Source organism: Bolinopsis microptera, chromosome 12, assembly GCF_026151205.1.
Source record: "Bolinopsis microptera isolate Bmic1 chromosome 12, MBARI_Bmic_1.0, whole genome shotgun sequence".
Classification (NCBI taxonomy): domain Eukaryota; kingdom Metazoa; phylum Ctenophora; class Tentaculata; order Lobata; family Bolinopsidae; genus Bolinopsis; species Bolinopsis microptera.
Genome location: NC_087083.1, coordinates 15,052,877 through 15,073,888, shown reverse-complemented (window position 1 = coordinate 15,073,888; position 21,012 = coordinate 15,052,877). Strand labels below are relative to the sequence as shown.

The 21,012-nt window shown below is 39.7% G+C and overlaps 1 protein-coding gene and 1 long non-coding RNA gene across 2 annotated transcripts; both read right to left on the bottom strand.

Moving 5' to 3' along the window:
* Positions 1 to 281: 281 nt before the first annotated feature.
* Positions 282 to 11,537, bottom strand: LOC134823962 (adhesion G-protein coupled receptor G4-like). Its single transcript, XM_063835558.1, has 15 exons — positions 11,429 to 11,537; positions 11,170 to 11,313; positions 10,589 to 10,711; positions 10,273 to 10,376; positions 10,057 to 10,164; positions 5,056 to 5,386; positions 4,257 to 4,384; positions 3,873 to 4,055; positions 3,509 to 3,622; positions 3,280 to 3,373; positions 2,882 to 2,997; positions 2,385 to 2,491; positions 1,217 to 1,355; positions 813 to 1,021; positions 282 to 477 (listed from the first exon to the last, which is right to left on the bottom strand). The coding sequence occupies exons 1-15, from the start codon at positions 11,535 to 11,537 to the stop codon at positions 282 to 284; spliced, it is 2,205 nt and encodes a 734-aa protein (XP_063691628.1).
* A 166-nt stretch (positions 11,538 to 11,703) lies between these two features.
* Positions 11,704 to 20,999, bottom strand: LOC134824121 (uncharacterized). Its single transcript, XR_010161350.1, has 3 exons — positions 20,963 to 20,999; positions 11,941 to 11,994; positions 11,704 to 11,833 (listed from the first exon to the last, which is right to left on the bottom strand). It is a non-coding gene; the product is annotated as an uncharacterized LOC134824121 (long non-coding RNA).
* Between the last annotated feature and the right edge of the window lie 13 nt (positions 21,000 to 21,012).

Here is a 21,012-nt window from a genome sequence, read left to right as displayed (position 1 = left end):
AAAAGTAGATACTTGTAGGACATACCAACATATCCAAAAATTTAAACAATGTACCGTAAATAACAATACCTGTGGGGCATTTAGTGCAATAAAGAGCCATCTGAAGACCGCATTGATGGTACTATAGTTGGAGTTGTTCATCAGAAGAAAGAAACCAACAATCCAACTCAGACCCAGAATAATTGTCACCGCTAGTGCTGATTTTACCTGCTTCTGTGAACCAAAATAACTGTGATTAGACTTTGAATTATTAGCAGTGCAAGTTGTTAACGAACAGATTCTCAAATATCAGGATCTATCCCGTAGCCACTAACCGTTCTCATTTTGATTTCAGCTTCGTCCGTTTTCTCAGCTTGGGTCTTGATAGCAGTCATAATAACTTTGACTATGAAGACAAATAAGACCCAACTAATGACCACCCCTAGTACCACTGGACCGTAGAACGTTGCAATACCGTAGGGGTATTTGATAAAGCACCTGACACGTACTCTTGTTAGCTCAACTATTAAATAATATAGCAGTATTAAATAATATAATATAATGTTCTTAATTCTGAATACCTGCTCCACTGTACACTTGCCCGATAAACATTGCAAATTTTCACGAAATTGAAAAGGTTGTATTAACAATATCAGGTAAAATTTATCCTTAAGTCCATTATGTACGTCTTAGGATCTGCAAAGTCAGACCGGAAATGAAATTCAAAATTGCCTTCGCGGAGTTTTGCCTTTCAAAACTCTTTTCGCGGAGTTTTGTGTCAAATCTGGTCGCAAAACTGAGCCGTGGAACTGGGCTGTTAGTCCATTATTTACGTCTTAGGATCTGCAAAGTCAGCTCCACCCCAAGCCACCCCGATCAGAGGGAAAATGATTGGGAGACCCCATCCTACCAAACTGTACTTCAGCATTGCGTGGCTCATGTAGACCCCTAGTACTTTAACCATGGCTAAGTACATGGTAACTGCTTCCACCACCATCCAGCTCAGTTGGCAAAGCCAGAAGTAGTTCAACAGGAACGCTATCTACACAATTAGTAGTTGTTAGTACTCATTTTGCTAAATGTTAGGTTATATACCTATACTTTTGACAGGGTAAAAATGTGTTACAAATGTTTTTGACATTTTTTTACTAATTGGCGTTTCAAAACATCGTTAACTCGAACGTTTGCAGTGTAAAAATCAATACCATACGGAAGTGTGGTGTTAATATGCACTTACAATGGAACAAGGAATGGAAGGTTTTGCTTCCTCTTCAGCAGCTACAAAACTATCCATTAAAAAGAAGAACACAATAGAGAGCATTAGAGCCAGAACCAGCATCAGGTTGATTTTCTGGGACTTCATTTTCATCAATTTCCTGTAAATGTGATATTTAGTTCGTTATGCCTGTTCCACTGCACTACTGTACTACTATATCTATATTACTACATACTACTACTACTATATATATAGCCAGGATAGCAATTCTATTGTATTTATCATGGGATGTTGACTAAGTCAACAGTTGACTTGCTGTCGTATTATATGCATGATACAATCTCTATGATCTGCAATGATAATGATGAAGTTGTTATGTGCAAGATTACTTGTTTGGAAGAATAGCAGCTGCAGTAAGTGCAAGATTACTTGTTTGGAAGAATAGCAGCTGCAGTAAGTGCAAGATTACTTGTTTGGAAGAATAGCAGCTGCAGTAAGTGCAAGATTACTTGTTTGGAAGAATAGCAGCTGCAGTAAGTGCAAGATTACTTGTTTGGAAGAATAGCAGCTGCAGTAAGTGCAAGATTACTTGTTTGGAAGAATAGCAGCTGCAGTAAGTGCAAGATTACTTGTTTGGAAGAATAGCAGCTGCAGTAAGTGCAAGATTACTTTTTTGGAAGAATAGCAGCTGCAGTAAGTGCAAGATTACTTGTTTGGAAGAATAGCAGCTGCAGTAAGTGCAAGATTACTTGTTTGGAAGAATAGCAGCTGCAGTAAATGCAAGATTACTTGTTTGGAAGAATAGCAGCTGCAGTAAGTGCAAGATTACTTGTTTGGAAGAATAGCAGCTGCAGTAAGTGCAAGATTACTTGTTTGGAAGAATAGCAGCTGCAGTAAGTGCAAGATTACTTGTTTGGAAGAATAGCAGCTGCAGTAAGTGCAATATTACTTGTTTGGAAGAATAGCAGCTGCAGTAAGTGCAAGATTACTTGTTTGGAAGAATAGCAGCTGCAGTAAGTGCAAGATTACTTGTTTGGAAGAATAGCAGCTGCAGTAAGTGCAAGATTACTTGTTTGGAAGAATAGCAGCTGCAGTAAGTGCAATATTACTTGTTTGGAAGAATAGCAGCTGCAGTAAGTGCAAGATTACTTGTTTGGAAGAATAGCAGCTGCAGTAAGTGCAAGATTACTTGTTTGGAAGAATAGCAGCTGCAGTAAGTGCTAAACAGAAGAGACTAGACGCCAGCAGAACTAGTGACACAAGCTCCTCCTTGTCATTACTCTCGCTGGTGAACGACTGAAATGTAAATAATAACATATTAAAGTCACTATTGTGACGGTACATATAGGGTGTTTCATAAATAATGTCCTGTTTTTGATTTATTGTCTAATTTAGTACTGTAAATGAATTAACGTTTCAAGTAAACGGCAACCTAGTAAAGGTTTCAAGTATGGCCAGTTGTCTGCAACTTTATCTTTAGTTGGTTCGGTGCTAAAAGCTAGACACGAGATACTTGCTCAGATTTCAAGTTGAAATGTGAGTTGGAAAATCAATTACTATCTCGATAAATAATTTTGAATTTGCGAAGAATTGGCAGAATTAAGTCGAAGAACAAATATAATTGTTGGGATTAAAAATATATATATTTATATATAAAACTAAAATAAATTAGTAAAATTAAGTAACCATGAGAACTGCAAAGCTAGTGAGATGATCACAAATACATTTCACTTCGGTAACTCCTGTCTCTGCGTTGAAGACTGATCGGGTCTCACAGCCCTTCTCGCTCCAGCCTCGCTCACCTGAAGGAGAGGTCTTAATTAGGAACCGGCCGGATATCCGGTCGGTTCCTAATACACGAGTGTCAAGATGAAACTCCTCCTTGATTTCACCGTCCTAATGAGATGCCTTGTTTTGTTACCTACCTGTTAAAATACCTACTAATGTGCATATATAGACTACCTAGTTGAGTGTGTACCACAACCTAGCACCCTGCCTAAACGTTCAGAACTCCCGGACCTATGTGGCAAGCCTGCTCCCTGAACAAAACAAAACACATTTATAGCAAATAAAAGATAACGCACCAGTATGAGAAGTGTTGTAGAAACTACAAGTCAGCTTCTGTCTAACAATGGTCTTCCTTTTAGAGAAGCTGAGCACCTTTTTCTCGGCTTTATCCTTTATTTACATTGATCAGTTGTTTTGAAGGTGCGAATATAATGACAACTGTATTGATTTCTAAACAACCTATTTATACGACGACAAATATTAACTTTTTGGCTAGTCAGAAGTTGAATTTTTCAAAAATCTAACCGTTACTTTAAATGTCATGGTGACATTTTGGTGTGCTTCCAGCGGTAGTATTTCGGAGGAGGTCTTGCTTATTATGTTGATGTCTGCAATAACACTCGCCACCAACGAAAGCCCCTTTAATTTTTAGTGTTATTTGAAGGTGATAATGAGAATCCAGTTAATTCAGTATAAGCTTCTTTTAAATTAAAGAAGAATAAAATATCTTTACTCATCACACACAGGCCCCCCCCCCCCCCCCACCTGCCTCATCACACACAGGCACGTAGGCCCGGCCCCCCGCCCCCCTGCCTCATCGCACACAGGCACCGTGCACGTAGGCCCCCCCCCCCCGCCCCCCCCCCCCCCCCTGCCTCAACACACTCACATCTGGTGTACTTGCATCGCCTTCTTTCTTATCCACGCCAACTTGAACTATCGAATGGGCAACTTCTTTTAACAACATGTTCTCATCTGTGGACTTTGGAGAGGTAGTTTTGGATGGGAATGACTTATCGTTCTCATAGTATACCACAGTAAGCACCTCGTCCTTTGTCGTTGTAAGCTCGCCCTGATAAAAACATTGTTTTTTTACCTAATTGTAAATAAACCCCCAGCCTAAGACTTAGTAGATAAACACATAAATGCCATATTTGGTCATGTTACCATAGTACCATAACCATATTTGGTCATGTTACCATAGTACCATATTTGGTCATGTTACCATAGTAACATTACCATATTTTCACATGCATACATGAGAAACGCTTACCGTGAAGAAAGTTTTTGCATCATCTTTATGGTTTGTGCTCCCCTTAACTACATTCAAATCTCCTGCCAGAGTCAGCATTTGTTTCATCCTTGACGTGTCTGTGGTTTCCACAGCTGCTATACCAAGCGCTAAAAGTAGAAACAGTTACTGGGTAGTATATTGAATTGATAATGTTTGGTTTTATTCCATCATTTTGGTGCAAATTAACGTATTGCTTGATATAAAATAATTTTTCCTCAAACATAGTTTGAGAGATGTCTTATCTGTAAGGAAGGTATAGTAGTATATTATAATAGTATAAGAAAGGTAGCTTAGCTTGGTAGCTATGTTCAGTTATGTCCTTCAAAATTCGATTTTCAAATTCGATACATTTTTTGTATCACCGAATTGGTTTCGAACCGTATAAGTAAGTCACACAGTGCAAATTAACTCGTCAGAAAATAACTATTATACCTACTCTAGTGCTTTAAGCCTCCTTTTATACTAAAATGTTGCTGGAAAAAGATATGCATTATATTTATATTTATCTCCGGGAATTAGACCCCCGAAAAGTCGTGAACACTGAGCACTGATATTTCCCGCAAAGGTTACCAGATTATTATCAACACAAACTGCCAGTCGACTTGACAAGCAGTGGGGAAGCTAACCAAAACAAATAACAGTTGCGCACTATACATTACACACATAATTATAACAAATAATACCTTTGCTTAGTTACGTGCAGTGCTATTATCACGCTTATCACTCAACAGCCAAGGTATTGTTTTCATTATAAACTTTTTACTTTAAAACTGTTTACCTATCGAATCTTCTGTTTTGAGCACATCATTATTATTCTGAAGGGCAACTGCACGAATAATTGCAACTGCAGATTCTCTCAGTTCATCGCTGGCTTGTTGGTCTTGCAGTTCTGTCACATCAGTGTTAGTCTGAATGTTATCTATCGTAGATATGAGATTGTCAACAGTATTGTTTGATAGCTCAGAGTCAGGTAGATTTATCAATGTGTCTATACTCAGGGAAACTTTTTGTACATCGGAAGAACTCAGCTTACTCCCTTCAACAGCCGTCATGTCCTTCATCTCATCAGACATTTCTTCTTGGGTTTCGGAAGACCCAGTCTCAATTTCCTTGGACGATACAATTTTCAGGACAATTAGTTTTGTTTAAACTTATCGACATTTAGATATAAATCAAAGATCAACCAGGTTTTCCTGTTGCAGGCACAATTAATATTATACCTGCAACAGGTCACTGAACATTGCAGACAATTAATATTATACCTGCAACAGGTCACTGAACATTGCAGACAATTAATATTATACCTGCAACAGGTCACTGAACATTGCAGACAATTAATATTATACCTGCAACAGGTCACTGAACATTGCAGACAATTAATATTATTCCTGCAACAGGTCACTGAACATTGCAGACAATTAATATTATTCCTGCAACAGGTCACTGAACATTGCAGACAATTAATATTATTCCTGCAACAGGTCACTGAACATTGCAGACAATTAATATTATTCCTGCAACAGGTCACTGAACGGTTCTTTTGCGATAGTCAAAACGCGACAACTAGCGCTGGATGGCGACAACTAGCGCTATCCAGCGCTAGTTGTCGCCATCCAGCGCTAGTTGTCGCTATCCAGCGCTGGATAACGCTGGCCAGCGCTAAATATATTTGTTCGATAATTGTCGCTATCCAGCGCTAGTTGTCGCCATCCAGCGCTAGTTGTCGCCATCCAGCGCTGGTTGTCGCTATCCAGCGCTAGTTGTCGCTGGCTATGCGACACTGTCGCACGCGATAGTTTGCGATGGCCAGCGCAACTGGCCATCGCAGAAAACAGTTCGATAACTAGCGCGCTGGCCAGCGCTGGCTAGCGCTGGATAGTGACAACTAGCGCTGGATGGCGACAACTAGCGCTGGCCAGCGCTTGTTGTCGCTATCCAGCGCTAGCCAGCGCTAGCCAGCGCAAAGTATCAATTTTTGATAAATTTTCAATAATTTTCGCGACAAATAGCGCTGGATAGCGACAACTAGCGCTGGCCAGCGCTGGCCAGCGCTAACCAGCGCAAAGTATCAATTTTTGTTAAATTTTCGATAAATTTTCGATAATTTTCGCGACAAATAGCGCTGGATAGCGACAACTAGCGCTGGCCAGCGCTAAGCGATAGCCAGCGCTGGCCATCGATAGCCAGCGCAACATTTTTGCGATATTATTCGTCAGCTAGCGCTGGCCAGCGCTATCCAGCGCTAGCCAGCGCTAGCCAGCGCAATGTATCAAAATCATATACTTGCGATATTACTCGTCAGCTAGCGCTGGCCAGCGCAATGTATCAAAATCATATACTTGCGATATTACTCGTCAGCTAGCGCTGGCCAGCGCAATGTATCAAAATCATATTCTTGCGATATTACTCGTCAGCCAGCGCTGGCCAGCGCAATGTATCAAAATCATATAATTATAATTGCGATATTACTCGTCAGCCAGCGCTAGCCAGCGCTGGCCAGCGCTGGCCATCGATAGCGGACGATAGCCAGCGCAAAATGTTTGCGATATTACTCGTCAGCTAGCGCTGGCCAGTGCAATGTATCAAAATCATATAATTGCGATATTACTCGTCAGCCAGCGCTAGCCAGCGCTGGCCATCGATAGCCAGCGCAAAATGTTTGCGATATTACTCGTCAGCTAGCGCTGGCCAGCGCTGGCCAGCGCTAGCCAGCGCTGGCCATCACTGGCCAGCGCAATGCATCAAAATCATATACTTGCAATATTACTCGTCAACCAGCGCTAGGTAGTGCAAGTTATAAAAATCAAATATTTGCGATATTAATCGATGGCTAGCGCTGGTTAGTGCTGGCCAGTGCAATATACCAAAATGAAATATTAGCGATATCATTTATCGTCAGCTGACACTGACTGACCAGCGCAATATATTTGCGATATTTCTTGTCAGCTTAACGCGGGTGATACTCGTAAAATTGGAAATATTTTTTCAAATCCAAGTCCAACTCGGTGCGCATTTATATGTAAAGGAACGGTTATAAACGTACATCTACAATCGTCAGCTTGCGTTGGCTTACTAGCTGGGCGGAGCTCAACTTACTGGGCGGCGCTCAGCCTGTCATTCCGCGGGATCTCTATTCTATGTTTATCTCTATTCTATGTTTATAAACATAGTAGCCTGGGGTCCCTAGGTAAAGCTCAATTTGTCATTTGGCCTCATTCCTATTTTCTGTGTTCATGAAGATGATAGCCTGCGGTCCCCAGTATGTGGCTCAGTATGCAATACACAGCTATATTAGCAGACTTTACTCAACGCGCTAAATTCTATTACATATATATTATGCGCGGCCCTCTTTTCGATCGTGAATCCTAGTAAGGTCAGGAAACCTTATTGGATGCACAAAATGATCATAGTGCAAATAAACTTCGGCTAACTGCTAACTAAGCAGCAGTTTCTTTGCACTATAGTTAACGGGTGATACTCGTAAAATATCTGTTCCAACTCGGCGCGCGTCCAGCTTGTATCACGTTGCGACCCCCACGGTCGTTTCACTATGGTGACGATACAGGGGGGGTGGTGACGATACAGGGGGGGCCGCGCACTTCGTGCGCGGCGGGTCATACAACGTATGACAACGTCCAGCCTGGTAGGTTGTTAACCTACAAGTGCACGTGCGTAAAACAACCCCAGTTACTACGGTTACAATGAAAATTCCTATTTCTCATCTAATTTGCACATGGGCGGTCGTACATACATTTTACATTCTACATAAATAATTCTTTGAATTATAGTAGAGACTAGAAAGCCCGTGGTAACAGGGACGAAGCTAGTAGTATTCTTTAAAAGAAAGTTTTAATCGCATCAAAAAATATCCATCCTAACCGAAGATACAGCCGATTTAAATATAAAACACTTTAAACACAACATAGTAACAACAAAACCGATCAAAATGACGTTAAAACAATCTTTGCACGTGCACGTGCGCATTAAAACACCGTTGCTATGGAACGTTTTGGTTGTTACCTAAATTCATATTTTTCGTTTGTTTTGCACGTGGGCGGTCGTACATACAAACATTCTACATCAGAAATAATTCTCTGAATTATAGTCAATAGTAGAGATTAGGGTCATCATTTGAAAAACCCACTCAGCTATCTGTTGTCATACGTTGTATGACCCGCCGCGCACGAAGTGCGCGGCCCCCCCTGTATCGTCAGGACGATAAAGTGAAACGACCGTGGGGGTCGCAACGTGATACAAGCTATCTGATTGCGTAATATGTGAACGACCCTTTATACTAATTTTACTGGGCCATGCTCAGCCTGTCTGCTGTCATTTCGCCTAATCTCTATTCGGGATATGTTTATGATTAATATGAACAAAATATTTTGAGGTCCCCAGGTAAGCTAATTTGTAATTGATCCTAGCTAGCGCTAACAGTAACTGCGCGCCGACATGTGATATCGCAAATATTTAAAACGGATACTTTGGGATGGGGATCGATCACATATTACGTAATCAGCTGATCGAGGGGGAGGGGGTTTCTGGCCAGTGCTGGATAGCGTTGGCTAGCGCTGGTTAGTGCTGGCCAGCGCTGCCTGACGAGTAATATCGAAAGTTTATGATTTTGATACATTGCGCTGGCCAGCGCTAGCTGACGAGTAATATCGCAAGTATATGATTTTGATACATTGCGCTGGCTAGCGCTGGTTGTCATACGTTGTATGACCCGCCGCGCACGAAGTGCGCGGCTCCCCCGGTATCGTCAGGACGATAAAGGGGTTTACCTAGTGAAACGACCGTGGGTGTCACAACGTGATACAAAGCGCTGGCTAGCGTTGGCTAGCGCTGGTCAGCGCTGGCTAGCGCTGGATAGCGCTGGATAGCGCTGGCCAGCGCTTGCTGACGAATAATATCGCAAAAATTTTGCGCTGGCCAGCGCTGGCTGACGAGTAATATCGCACGTTTATGATTTTGATACATTGCGCTGGCCAGCGCTAGCTGACGAGTAGTATCGCAAGTATATGATTTTGATACATTGCGCTGGCCAGCGCTGGTTAGCGCTGGATAGCGCTGGCCAGCGCTAGCTGACGAATAATATCGCAAAAATGTTGCGCTGGCTATCGATGGCCAGCGCTGGCCAGCGCTGGCTATCGCTTAGCGCTGGCCAGCGCTGGCCAGCGCTAGTTGTCGCTATCCAGCGCTATTTGTCGCGAAAATTATCGAAAATTTATCAAAAATTGATACTTTGCGCTGGTTAGCGCTGGCCAGCGCTGGCCAGCGCTGGCTAGCGCTGGATAGCGACAACAATCGCTGGCCAGCGCTAGTTGTCGCCATCCAGCGCTAGTTGTCGCTATCCAGCGCTAGCCAGCGCGCTAGTTATCGAACTGTTTTCTGCGATGGCCAGTTGCGCTGGCCATCGCAAACTATCGCGTGCGACAGTGTCGCATAGCCAGCGACAACTAGCGCTGGATAGCGACAACCAGCGCTGGATGGCGACAACTAGCGCTGGATGGCGACAACTAGCGCTGGATGGCGACAACTAGCGCTGGATAGCGACAATTATCGAACAAATATATTTAGCGCTGGCCAGCGTTATCCAGCGCTGGATAGCGACAACTAGCGCTGGATGGCGACAACTAGCGCTGGATAGCGCTAGTTGTCGCCATCCAGCGCTAGTTGTCGCGTTTTGACTATCGCAAAAGAACCCACTGAACATTGCAGACAATTAATATTATACCTGCAACAGGTCACTGAACATTGCAGACAATTAATATTATACCTGCAACAGGTCACTGACTATTGTTGAAACAGCAGAAGGGCACTCTGAAAAGTCTGTCTCACTGAATAATCCACTTGCAGTGCAGAACTTGCGAGCTTTAAACTTACCCTGGGTTATACATTATCACTATAATATACTATGTTCCTAGGCCAAGTAAGAGGAGCCAGAATATTAATTTATTAAGTTATCTTAATCACACCAACTATTAGTGCTCACATCATATAAACATGGCAGTTCTGCGTGTATTTCTGGATCTGTAGCTGTCCAAGTGTACGTTCCATAGACCACACTGGTTTCAATTCTAGTTTCACACTCTGAAACTATCAGTTATCTTGTTAGATGCATATAAAGTGGGGGGGGGTCCACATATACGTCACCAAGCAATCACCACGATATGACTGTAATCGTTAATCAAACTTTTGTTTAACTTCACTTTCCAAATTGTCTCCTACATCAATATTACCCGACACAAAGTAAGCTACTTTTAAAATACTAGTGTAGGTAGAAATATGTATAACAGCAGATATTTTACCTTTAACTGTAACCTTTGCAATAACTTTGCACTGGGTTGCCTTCTCCTGTTCGTACACATTGCCCGGACAGGGTTCACATGACACCATGCTACTTGATCTGTATGTTCCTCGCTTGCAGTTAACTGAGGAAAATTACATTTTTGAAGCAGTAATAGCCACCAGAGCTAGAGGATTCAATTTTCTGGGTGATGCTTTTCAGTTTCTGTTTTGTTGAATGATGAGGTTTATAGAAAGTCGTCAATAGAATCGTTCAATAATTTTAAATTACGCTATATAATTTAAAATATGATCTTCCGTATTCACTTAAACACTTACCACATTCTGTTGAATCATCATTAGCTACAGTTCCAGCATTACAAGCAGTACAAGAAGATGCTCCTGCAGTACTGACAGAGTTCTCATCACAATTAACACAGGAAGACATGTGTGCTTCTCTGTATGTTCCCGCTGCGCATTCATCTGCGGAGTGGTACAAATCATAAATAAGATATCTTTATTGAAAGAGAATTGATAAGAAATTAATAAGATAAGAATATTGGGGATAAGAATCTCATCGTGGGTACTGGGTCTATCCTCTTACCACATTCTGTCAAATCATCATTAGCTACAGTTCCAGCATTACAAGCAGTGCAAGAAGATGCTCCTGCAGTACTGACAGTATTCTCATCACAACTATCACAGGAAGACATGTGTGCGTCTCTGTATGTTCCCGCTGCACATTCATCTGCAGAGTGGTACAAATCATCAATAAGACATCTTTATTGAAAGAGAATTGATAAGAAATAGGATAAGATAAGAATATTGGGGATAAGAATCTTATCGTGGGTTTATCAACTTACCACATTTTGTCGAATCATCATTAGCTACAGTTCCAGCATTACAAGCAGTGCAAGAAGATGCTCCTGCAGTACTGACAGAGTTCTCATCACAACTAACACAAGAAGACATGTCTGCTTCTCTGTATGTTCCCGCTGCGCATTCATCTGCGGAGTGGTACAAATCATAAATAAGATAATATCTTTTTTGAAAGAGAATTCATAAGAATTAAATAAGAGAAGAATATTGGAAGTAAGAATCTTATCGTGGGTTTATCAACTTACCACATTCTGTCGAATCATCATTAGCTACAGTTCCAGCATTACAAGCAGTACAAGAAGATGCTCCTGCAGTACTGACAGAGTTCTCATCACAACTATCACAGGAAGACATGTGTGCGTCTCTGTATGTTCCTGCTAAGCATTCATCTGCGGAGTGGTACAAATCATAAATAAGATATCTTTATACAAATATAAGAAATTAATAAGATAAGAATATTGCAGATAAGAATCATATCGTGGGTTTATCCACTTACCACATTCTGTCAAATCATCATTAGCTACAGTTCCCGCTGAGCATTCTCCCAAAACTGCAAAATTTTCATTGCATTGTTACTGATAATTTTATCTGTTCATAGTTTACATGCAATCAAAGAGGAGTCTATATAATATATATTCACTTGCCACGCATTGGTTTGAAAATTTGCCTGGCAAGTGAATATTGCTGGGTGGCCTAGTGGTTAGAGCTTCCGCCTTCTGTACAGAAGGTTCAGGGTTCGAATCCCAGTTTCACTCAGTCTAGGGAGTAGCTAAGGATTCATTGTATCTATGTGAGATCCTCGGTCGACTCAGCCGAATGATAGGAAACTTGATTGAGGGTTAAATGAGGAGGGGTGCCTGTGCCAAAAGATCAAGAATCTTAGGATACTCCTTCAGAACATCTACAATGTAGTGTACTGTAAAACAAGGGCGGTCGAACTATTCGATGACCCTGTAGAGGAATCTACGAACTTTACAAATTAAATTAAAATTAAATTAAAAATTATTATTATTGCTGATAATGATCTTTTCTTGGGTTCATCAACTTACAACATTCTGTCGAATCATCATTAGCTACAGTTCCAGCATCACAAGCAGTACAAGAAGATGCTCCTGCAGTACTGACAGAGTTCTCATCACAACTTTCACAGGAAGACATGTCTGCATCTCTGTATGTTCCTGCTAAGCATTCATCTGCGGAGTGGTACCAATCATAAATAAGATATCTTAATTAAAATGAGAATTGATAAGAAATAAGATAAGATAAGATTATCGGAGATAAGAATCTTATTGTGGGTTTATCAACTTACCACATTCTGTCGAATCGTCATTAGCTGCCCTTCCAGCATTACAAGCAGTACAAGAAGATGCTCCTGCAGTACTGACAGTATTCTCATCACAACTATCACAGGAAGACATGTCTGCGTCTCTGTATGTTCCCGCTGTGCAATCATCTGTGGAGTGGTACCAATCATGAATAAGATAATGTCTTTTTTTGAAAGAGAATTGATAAGAAATAAATAAGATAAGAATAGTGGGGATCAGAATCTCATCATGGGTTTATAAACTTACAACATTCTGTCGAATCATCATTAGCAACAGTTCCAGCATTACAAGCAGTGCAAGAAGATGCTCCTGCCATAGAACTGTCTTTGTAGGTACCCGCCGGACAGGACACTAGAAAGTAGAAAGGTTATCAACAACAGTTGCCTGCAGTTGGTTCAATTTCTATTGTAAAATAAATCATTACCCTGATTATGAATGGCTCTTGTAACTGAGTAATATTGCACTTAATCAATCTGGACGTTACCTTTCAAGTTCTGATTTGATATTGATCGATAAAATCATATAAACAAGTAACAACTATTAGGTGACAGTTCAAATCCCAATACTCACCACAATTGGTTTTATCAGTGTTAGTTTCTTTTCCTATCCCGCAAGTGCTGCAAGAATCAGATCCTGCAGCACTGAATGTTCCTACTTCACATTTGGAACAGGTTGCAGATCCAGCAGCACTATATTTCCCAGCTTCACATTCAGAACAGGTTGCAGATCCAGCAGCACTGTATTTCCCTGCTTCACATTCAGAACAGGTTGCAGATCCAACATTACTGTACTTCCCTGCTTCACATTCAGAGCAGGTTGCAGATCCAGCAGAACTGAATTTTCCTGCTTCACATTGAGAACATGTTGCAGATCCAGCAGCACTGAATTTTCCTGCTTCACATTCAGAACATGTTGCAGATCCAGCAGAACTGAATTTTCCAGCTTCACATTCAGAACATGTTGCAGATCCAGCAGCACTGAATTTTCCTGCTTCACATTCATAACATGTTGCAGATCCAGCAGCACTGAATTTTCCAGCTTCACATTCAGAACATGTTGCAGATCCAGCAGCACTGAATTTTCCTGCTTCACATTCAGAACATGTTGCAGATCCAGCAGCACTGAATTTTCCAGCTTCACATTCAGAACATGTTGCAGATCCAGCAGCACTGAATTTTCCTGCTTCACATTCAGAACATGTTGCAGATCCAGCAGCACTGAATTTTCCTGCTTCACATTCAGAACATGTTGCAGATCCAGCAGCACTGAATTTTCCAGCTTTACATTCAGAACAGGTTGCAGATCCATTACTGAAGTTTCCAGCTTCACATACTGCAACAACTGAAAAAATGAAGCAAATAGATTATATTATCGCAATGAAAGTTTGATCCTAACATACTTTTATTGATCTAACCGCCAAGAAGCTGTACAGATTCAAACCTAAATGATTACTATCTGTAGAAAAGTTCACCGTATTATTTGACAATTACATTTTAATACTTAACAAGTTTTGAACTATAGTGAACTATTTGCAAATGGGATACAAGTTGTAAGATAATCTTGCCCCAAAATAACGTTTAAAAAGGTTTTTAGAGTGATTAAATGGATATTTGACCTCAAATATTAATTTAACCTCATTTTTTGTCAAAAATTGCATTTTTTGGCAATTTTTTGCCATTTTTTAGGACAAACTACAAAAATAAGTTGCAAATTAACTTTGGTAAGCATCTATAAGTTGATTTATCTGTAAGTATAGAATATTTAGAGTAACCCTAGAAAAATGTACAGTGTAATATTGTGGCATGATTTTTTATGAGCTCTCAAAGAGTCAAAGGTTCATGATTAGACAGAAATTGGGTGAAATTTAGAACTTTTTGAATCCATTTTTAGACCATTTCATCACTTATATCAATTCTAAACTACTTCTTTGTGTTTTTAATGTGAAGAGGTCATCAAGAGCTTTAATTTGATACCTCTATACATGGTTTTCGATAAAAATTAGAATTTTTGGGGCAAAAACACTGCTCTTTTGAGCAAAATTTAGTTACGTGACAAGAAAATAAAGTAATTTTAGCCCCAAATTGCTGATATTTTCTGAAAATAAGCCTTTAAATTACTCAAATAAGTGTTCCCAGACCTAACAGTGACTATAAAACACTTTCAAATCAATTTTGATGTCCTAATCCATTTAAAAATCATTATTTTTGCGATTTAAGGTCTAAAAGTGGCACATTTTGCCCTGGCGGAACCCTAATTTCGATAAAATTACCAACACTTTCAGGCAGTTGTTGAAAATAGGTCCCTAGAATTGCCCAGGAAGTATTGAAAGTACAATTTATTTCACAACAAAGCATTTAAACCACTTGTTTTATTAATTTTCCGCTGTGTAAATTACACTACCAAGCTGTGAATTACGCTACCTGTGAATTACACTACCCCTACTTTTTGCACTTCCAGTGTGACAAAACGAATGAAATTTTCTGACCTTTATAGATGACTAAAGTTGCCGTTAGAGAGAGAGTTTCGAATCAAACAGACTTATAGTGTAGCCACAGTAAAACATTTTTCACTATTTGGTAGCGTAATTCACACGCGAAGAGGAAAAATTTGATCATAAGACACTCAAAAAGTAAAGAAATTTGGCCCTCAAAATTAGGCTGGCCTTCTATCTGAAGCCCACTAGGTTGATATACAGGATAAAATATTGAATTCTACGATTAATAAAGCTCCCTAAAATCTTTCGGAAAATAACTGGATATTCACACTAAAGATACACTAAATTTAAGCCAACTTTGACGCGCTACAGTTTTTAAACTAGGCTAGATATCAACAAACGGTTTTTTGCCCCTGAAAATATGGTCAAGATTTTCTATCTCTCCCAAACCACCTCCAAACTTTATTATTTTGTTACTGGTTACCGTTATCGTGGAATTGCCCATATATTCACTTGCCACGCATTCGTTTAAAAATATGCCTGGCAAGTGAATATTGATTGATAATGATCTTTTCGTGGGTTTATCAACTTACAACATTCTGTCGAATCATCATTAGCAACAGTTCCAGCATCACAAGCAGTGCAAGAAGATGCTCCTGCAGTACTGACAGAGTTCTCATCACAACTAACACAGGAAGACATGTGTGCGTCTCTGTATGTTCCCGCTGCGCATTCATCTGTGGAGCGGTACCAATCATGAATAAGATAATATCTTTTTTTGAAAGAGAATTGATAAGAAATAAATATGATAAGAATAGTGGGGATCAGAATCTCATCGTGGGTTTATCAACTTACAACATTCTGTCGAATCATCATTAGCTACAGTTCCAGCATTACAAGCATTGCAAGAAGATGCTCCTGCAGTACTGACAGAGTTCTCATCACAACTATCACAGGAAGACATGTGTGCGTCTCTGTATGTTCCCGCTGCGCATTCATCTGCGGATTGCATTGGTATAAATCATAAATATGATATCTTTATTGAAAAAGAATTGATAAGAAATAAATAAGATACGAATAGTGTGGATAAGAATATCTTCGTGGGTTTATCAACTTACCACATTCTGTCGAATCATCATTAGCTACAGTTCCAGCATTACAAGCAGTGCAAGAAGATGCTCCTGCAGTACTGACAGAGTTCTCATCACAACTAAGACAGGAAGACATGTGTGCTTCTCTGTATGTTCCCGCTGCACATTCATCTGTGAAGTGGTACCAATCATCAATAAGACATCTTTATTCAGTTAAACAAAAATTTCAGTTAAACAAAAATTTCAATTTTATGCCATTTATTACAGAGTAAACAAGTTTACAATAAATCAATTTGATATTCAAAGGAATCCTAATTCAATGTGTAGTATGGTTGTCACTCTTTAAATAGATTAGATATAGGTTGACGGGGCAAAGGAGTGTGCGTGCTGTTCGCTATTGTTCACACCAAACGGCAACCTAGTAAATGTTTTGTATGGACACTGGTCTCCATCACGATACAAAATAAGGATTGTAGAATTTATTGTATAACTTTTAGTGCAGTGGAGGGAGCGGTGTGGTGCATTAACAGAGTGACAGCCTACTGATTTAGAGTTGTTTTTGAGTGAGTATAATGGGTATATTTTTGGGCCTAAAGGTTTTAATATGGCAACTTTAAAATTGGTTCCTTTAATCATTTATTAAATATCAGTTTAAAAAGATATAAATCTGGAATCTGTTCACACTGTGGACCAGTCCTATAAAAATTTCAGAAGAAATAAATGGGAGAAGAATATCGGGGATAAGAATCTTATCGTGGGTTTATCAACTTACCACATTCTGTCGAATCATCATTAGCTACAGTTCCAGCATTACAAGCAGTGCAAGAAGATGTTCCTGCAGTACTGACAGAGTTCTCATCACAATTAACACAGGAAGACATGCCTGCTTCTCTGTATGTTCCCGCTGCACATTCATCTGCGGAGTGGTACAAATCATCAATAAGATATCTTCATTGAAAGATAATTGATAAGAAATTAATAAGATAAGATAAGAATATTGCAGAAAAGAATCATATCGTGGGTTTATCAACTTAAAATTTACATTGCATTGTTACTGATAATTGTATCTCTGCATAGTTTACATGCAATCAAAGAGGAATCTATTATCACTTGCCACACATTCTTTTGAAAGGATGCCTGGTAAGTGAATATTACATATAGGGAATACCCTCCCAAAATACCCTCCCAGATAAGAAAAAGGGCACTGGGGTTGCGCTTTATGTCTCAGACAACCTTAACACTGTTGTCCTAGAAAAGTTATCCTACTGTACTGTAAACATTGAATGCTTATTCGCTGAAATCACTGATAGCACTGGTGTTGGGGTTGTCTACGGAGTTGTATACCGTCCCCCTAGTGGCTGCCTTGAGGCTTTTTGTGAAACTTTACAAACCATTGCTAAGCAGATATCCGGCAAGCCCTTTCGTTTGCTTGGCGACTTTAACTCAGACCTCTTCAAAGTTTCGTCACACAACCAGTTATTTGAAGACACTATAATTAGTAATGGTTTGTATCCATCCATCTCAATTGCTACCCACTTCCGGCCTAATTGTAAAAACTCGTGTATAGATAACATCCTAGTTAGTGATATTGATAATGTTTTGCTCTCTGGTGTACTTCAGGATAGATTAAGTGAACACACGTTCATATTCTCCTTCACCTCAACCCCGGCCCCAAGAAATAAGAACAATGAAAAACATGTCCGCTACTACGACTACTCAAGTGCCAAGCTTAAAAATTTTGTTTCTGACCTTGAGGTGAAGGTGAATCAGCTGTCCCAATCTTCAGATTTTTGCGAATTTGTCGATTGCTTCAAATCCACCCTTGACAAGCACTGTAAATTAGAAGTACCGAAAACGACCAAAAGAACACCAAAGCTTAATCCTTGGATTACAGATGGAATCATCCTCTCAATCGACAGAAAACATGAGCTTTGTAAAGAATGGTCAGATACAGTAACAAATAAAGATCCATCTGGCAATGTCCTTCTTTATAAGACATTTAGTGACTATCGTAGGATGCTTAAGGGTATCATAAAGGCAGCCAAACGCTCCTATTACTGTAACGAAATCTATAAAAACATTGAAAGCAGTAAGAAAACTTGGCAGATAATAAATGAGCTTAGGGGCAAAAGAAAGAAAACAACCAAACCACCTTTCATCATCAATAATGAAAGAATCTTGAACCGGAGAGCAATTGCCAATGGTTTTAATTCCTGGTTTGTATCAATTGCTCCCAAGCTCAATGAAACTATCACAACTGACTTGTCTTCTGGTATTCCAATTCTCCCCATGAAAACATTCCATGACTTCCTTAGCCCTAGTAACTCTCGATCTATTATGTTAGAGGACAGCACTCCTGAGGAGGTTCTAAGAATAATCAAAGAATTCGAGAATGGAAAGGCCAGTGATATTCCCATAACCGTTATTAAAACTTCGTCCCACGTTATTGCACCAATTATCAGCAGATACTTAAACAAACTTATGTCAAATGGTATATTCCCTGATATACTTAAGACTGGCAGAATCACACCCGTCTTCAAAAAAGGTAATCCAGAAGAAATAGAAAACTACCGTCCTATATCCACCTTGTCCATATTTGGCAAAATATTTGAGAAAATCATATATTCTAGGATTTATTCGTTTGTCAGCTCTCAGGGAATAATATCTAAGACTCAGTTTGGTTTCAGGCAATCGCACTCAACCTCCCATGCAGTAAACTACTCTGTTGACCTCATATCTAAGCACATCAAATTGAAGCACCATGTGTTAGGCATATTCATCGACCTCAGCAAAGCTTTCGATACTATAGATCACTCAACATTACTTACCAAACTAGAAAGGTATGGCATCCGTGGCGTGGCAAACGATCTGATCAAGAGCTACCTAACTAATCGATTTCAGTACACTGATGTTGTAGGAGAAAAGTCTGACCTACTTCCAATAAAATTTGGGGTTCCCCAGGGGTCAATTCTCGGACCCCTTTTATTCCTACTTTACATAAATGATATCTCTAATAGCTCTAGCTTGGGATCGTTTGTCACCTTTGCGGATGACACCAACATATTTGTTGTTGGTAAAACTGCACAAGAAGCATATGAACGCAGCAACGCCCTACTTTCAAACCTTCAAACATACATGCGGGCTAACAAGCTTCACATAAACATGTCAAAATGCTGCTACATTCACTTTAGACCTAAGTCACGTACTGAAGCAAACGTTGAAGAAGAATTCATAATGAATATAGACAACTACCCCATCAAAAGAGTAACGTCAGCTAGATTTTTAGGAGTCGTCATTGACGAAAATCTAACATGGGAAGAACATATAATAGCCCTAAAACGAAAGCTTAACCATGCCACCTCAACTCTGTGTCGTCTACGCTGCTCCCTCCCAGAATTTCTCCACAGACAGTTATACTACACTCTTTTTGAATCCCATCTGTCGTACTGCATATCAGCACGGGTGGGGCAGCTAAAAATCGTATAAGCTCAATATTCACTGCACAGAAGTACTGTCTGAGGGTCCTGTTTGGTGATAGAGCAGCCTACCTGGATAAATTCAAAACGTGTGTTCGAACCAGACCATTTACTGACCAGAAACTTGATAGTAAATTTTATAAAAAGGAGCACACTAAACCTCTGTTTAAAAACAACGAGATACTCACTGTACAAAATCTTTATACTTACCATAGCTACATAGAATTATTCAAGATCATGAAGTTTTCTACTCCTATGTCTATGTACGAAGAGTATTCTCGTTCTTCCAGGAAACCAATGCTTATTATCAATAAACCGGATCCCCCAGACAACCATAACACGAGGTCAACGAAAATATGGAATATAATAACCCCTAACCTTAAAATCTTTGATTGTTCTGTTAGTATTTCTTGCCTGAAATCCAAACTGAAATCTTCACTACTTTCCAACCAGCATTGTCATGCCGTGTATGACTGGACAAATAAAGACTTTGATATTTGTAACCTTAAATTTTCGTAGGCTCCTGCAGGGATTCCACCTGACCTCCAAAATTTCATGACCAAATCGACTTACTCTGCCAGCGTATTCCTCTGTCAAGTTAAATGTGATGTGTGAGTGAGTAAGTGTAGTGTAAAGAGATCCTATTTTTGTATCCAATTTGAATTCTAATAAAGACCCTAAGCATAATGATCAAATTTTTAGTACAATAGTTATATCAGGGTTGACTTCTATGATTAATATTATAACCCAATATTCATTTCTTTTTCTCCCTTAAATTTAAACCCCCACTTAGACATTTAGCCATGATTTAGTATTGAACACCCAAAATACTTACCGTCCTTAATAATCGTAAAGACCATTTGTTACAAAATAGCTGCTAGAATAATGCATGCCAAATATTCCCTCTTACACCCACAAATTATAATGCCTTCCTATCAACGCCTCTAATTTGGTCACTAATCAACCAGACTAGCGTTCTGGTGTGTACAAAAGCTACCAGCCAGTACATTCCTTGCCCCGCTAGTTGATTGTCAAAAAATCATACAGCTCAGAACAAACGGCCATTTACCACTAAGAGCATTATATGTTTTCATTTGTTTAAATTTTATGCTGTAAAATGTGCTAAAACTTTGATTATTTGTTTAATTGATTATTTGTTTAATTGGATCTTTTCGTGGGTTTATCAACTTACCACATTCTGTCGAATCATCGTTAGCTACAGTTCCAGCATTACAAGCAGTG

Excerpts from the sequence above, each read along its gene's own strand:
- LOC134823962 (XM_063835558.1), bottom strand. The coding sequence starts at position 11,537 with ATGTCTTCTTGTGTTAGTTGTGATGAGAACTCTGTCAGTACTGCAGGA. Across the intron at positions 4,056-4,256 it reads ATGCAAAAACTTTCTTCACG|GGCGAGCTTACAACGACAAA; the intron begins GTAAGCGTTTCT and ends TGTTTTTATCAG. Across the intron at positions 3,623-3,872 it reads GCGATGCAAGTACACCAGAT|GGGCTTTCGTTGGTGGCGAG; the intron begins GTGAGTGTGTTG and ends TAAAAATTAAAG.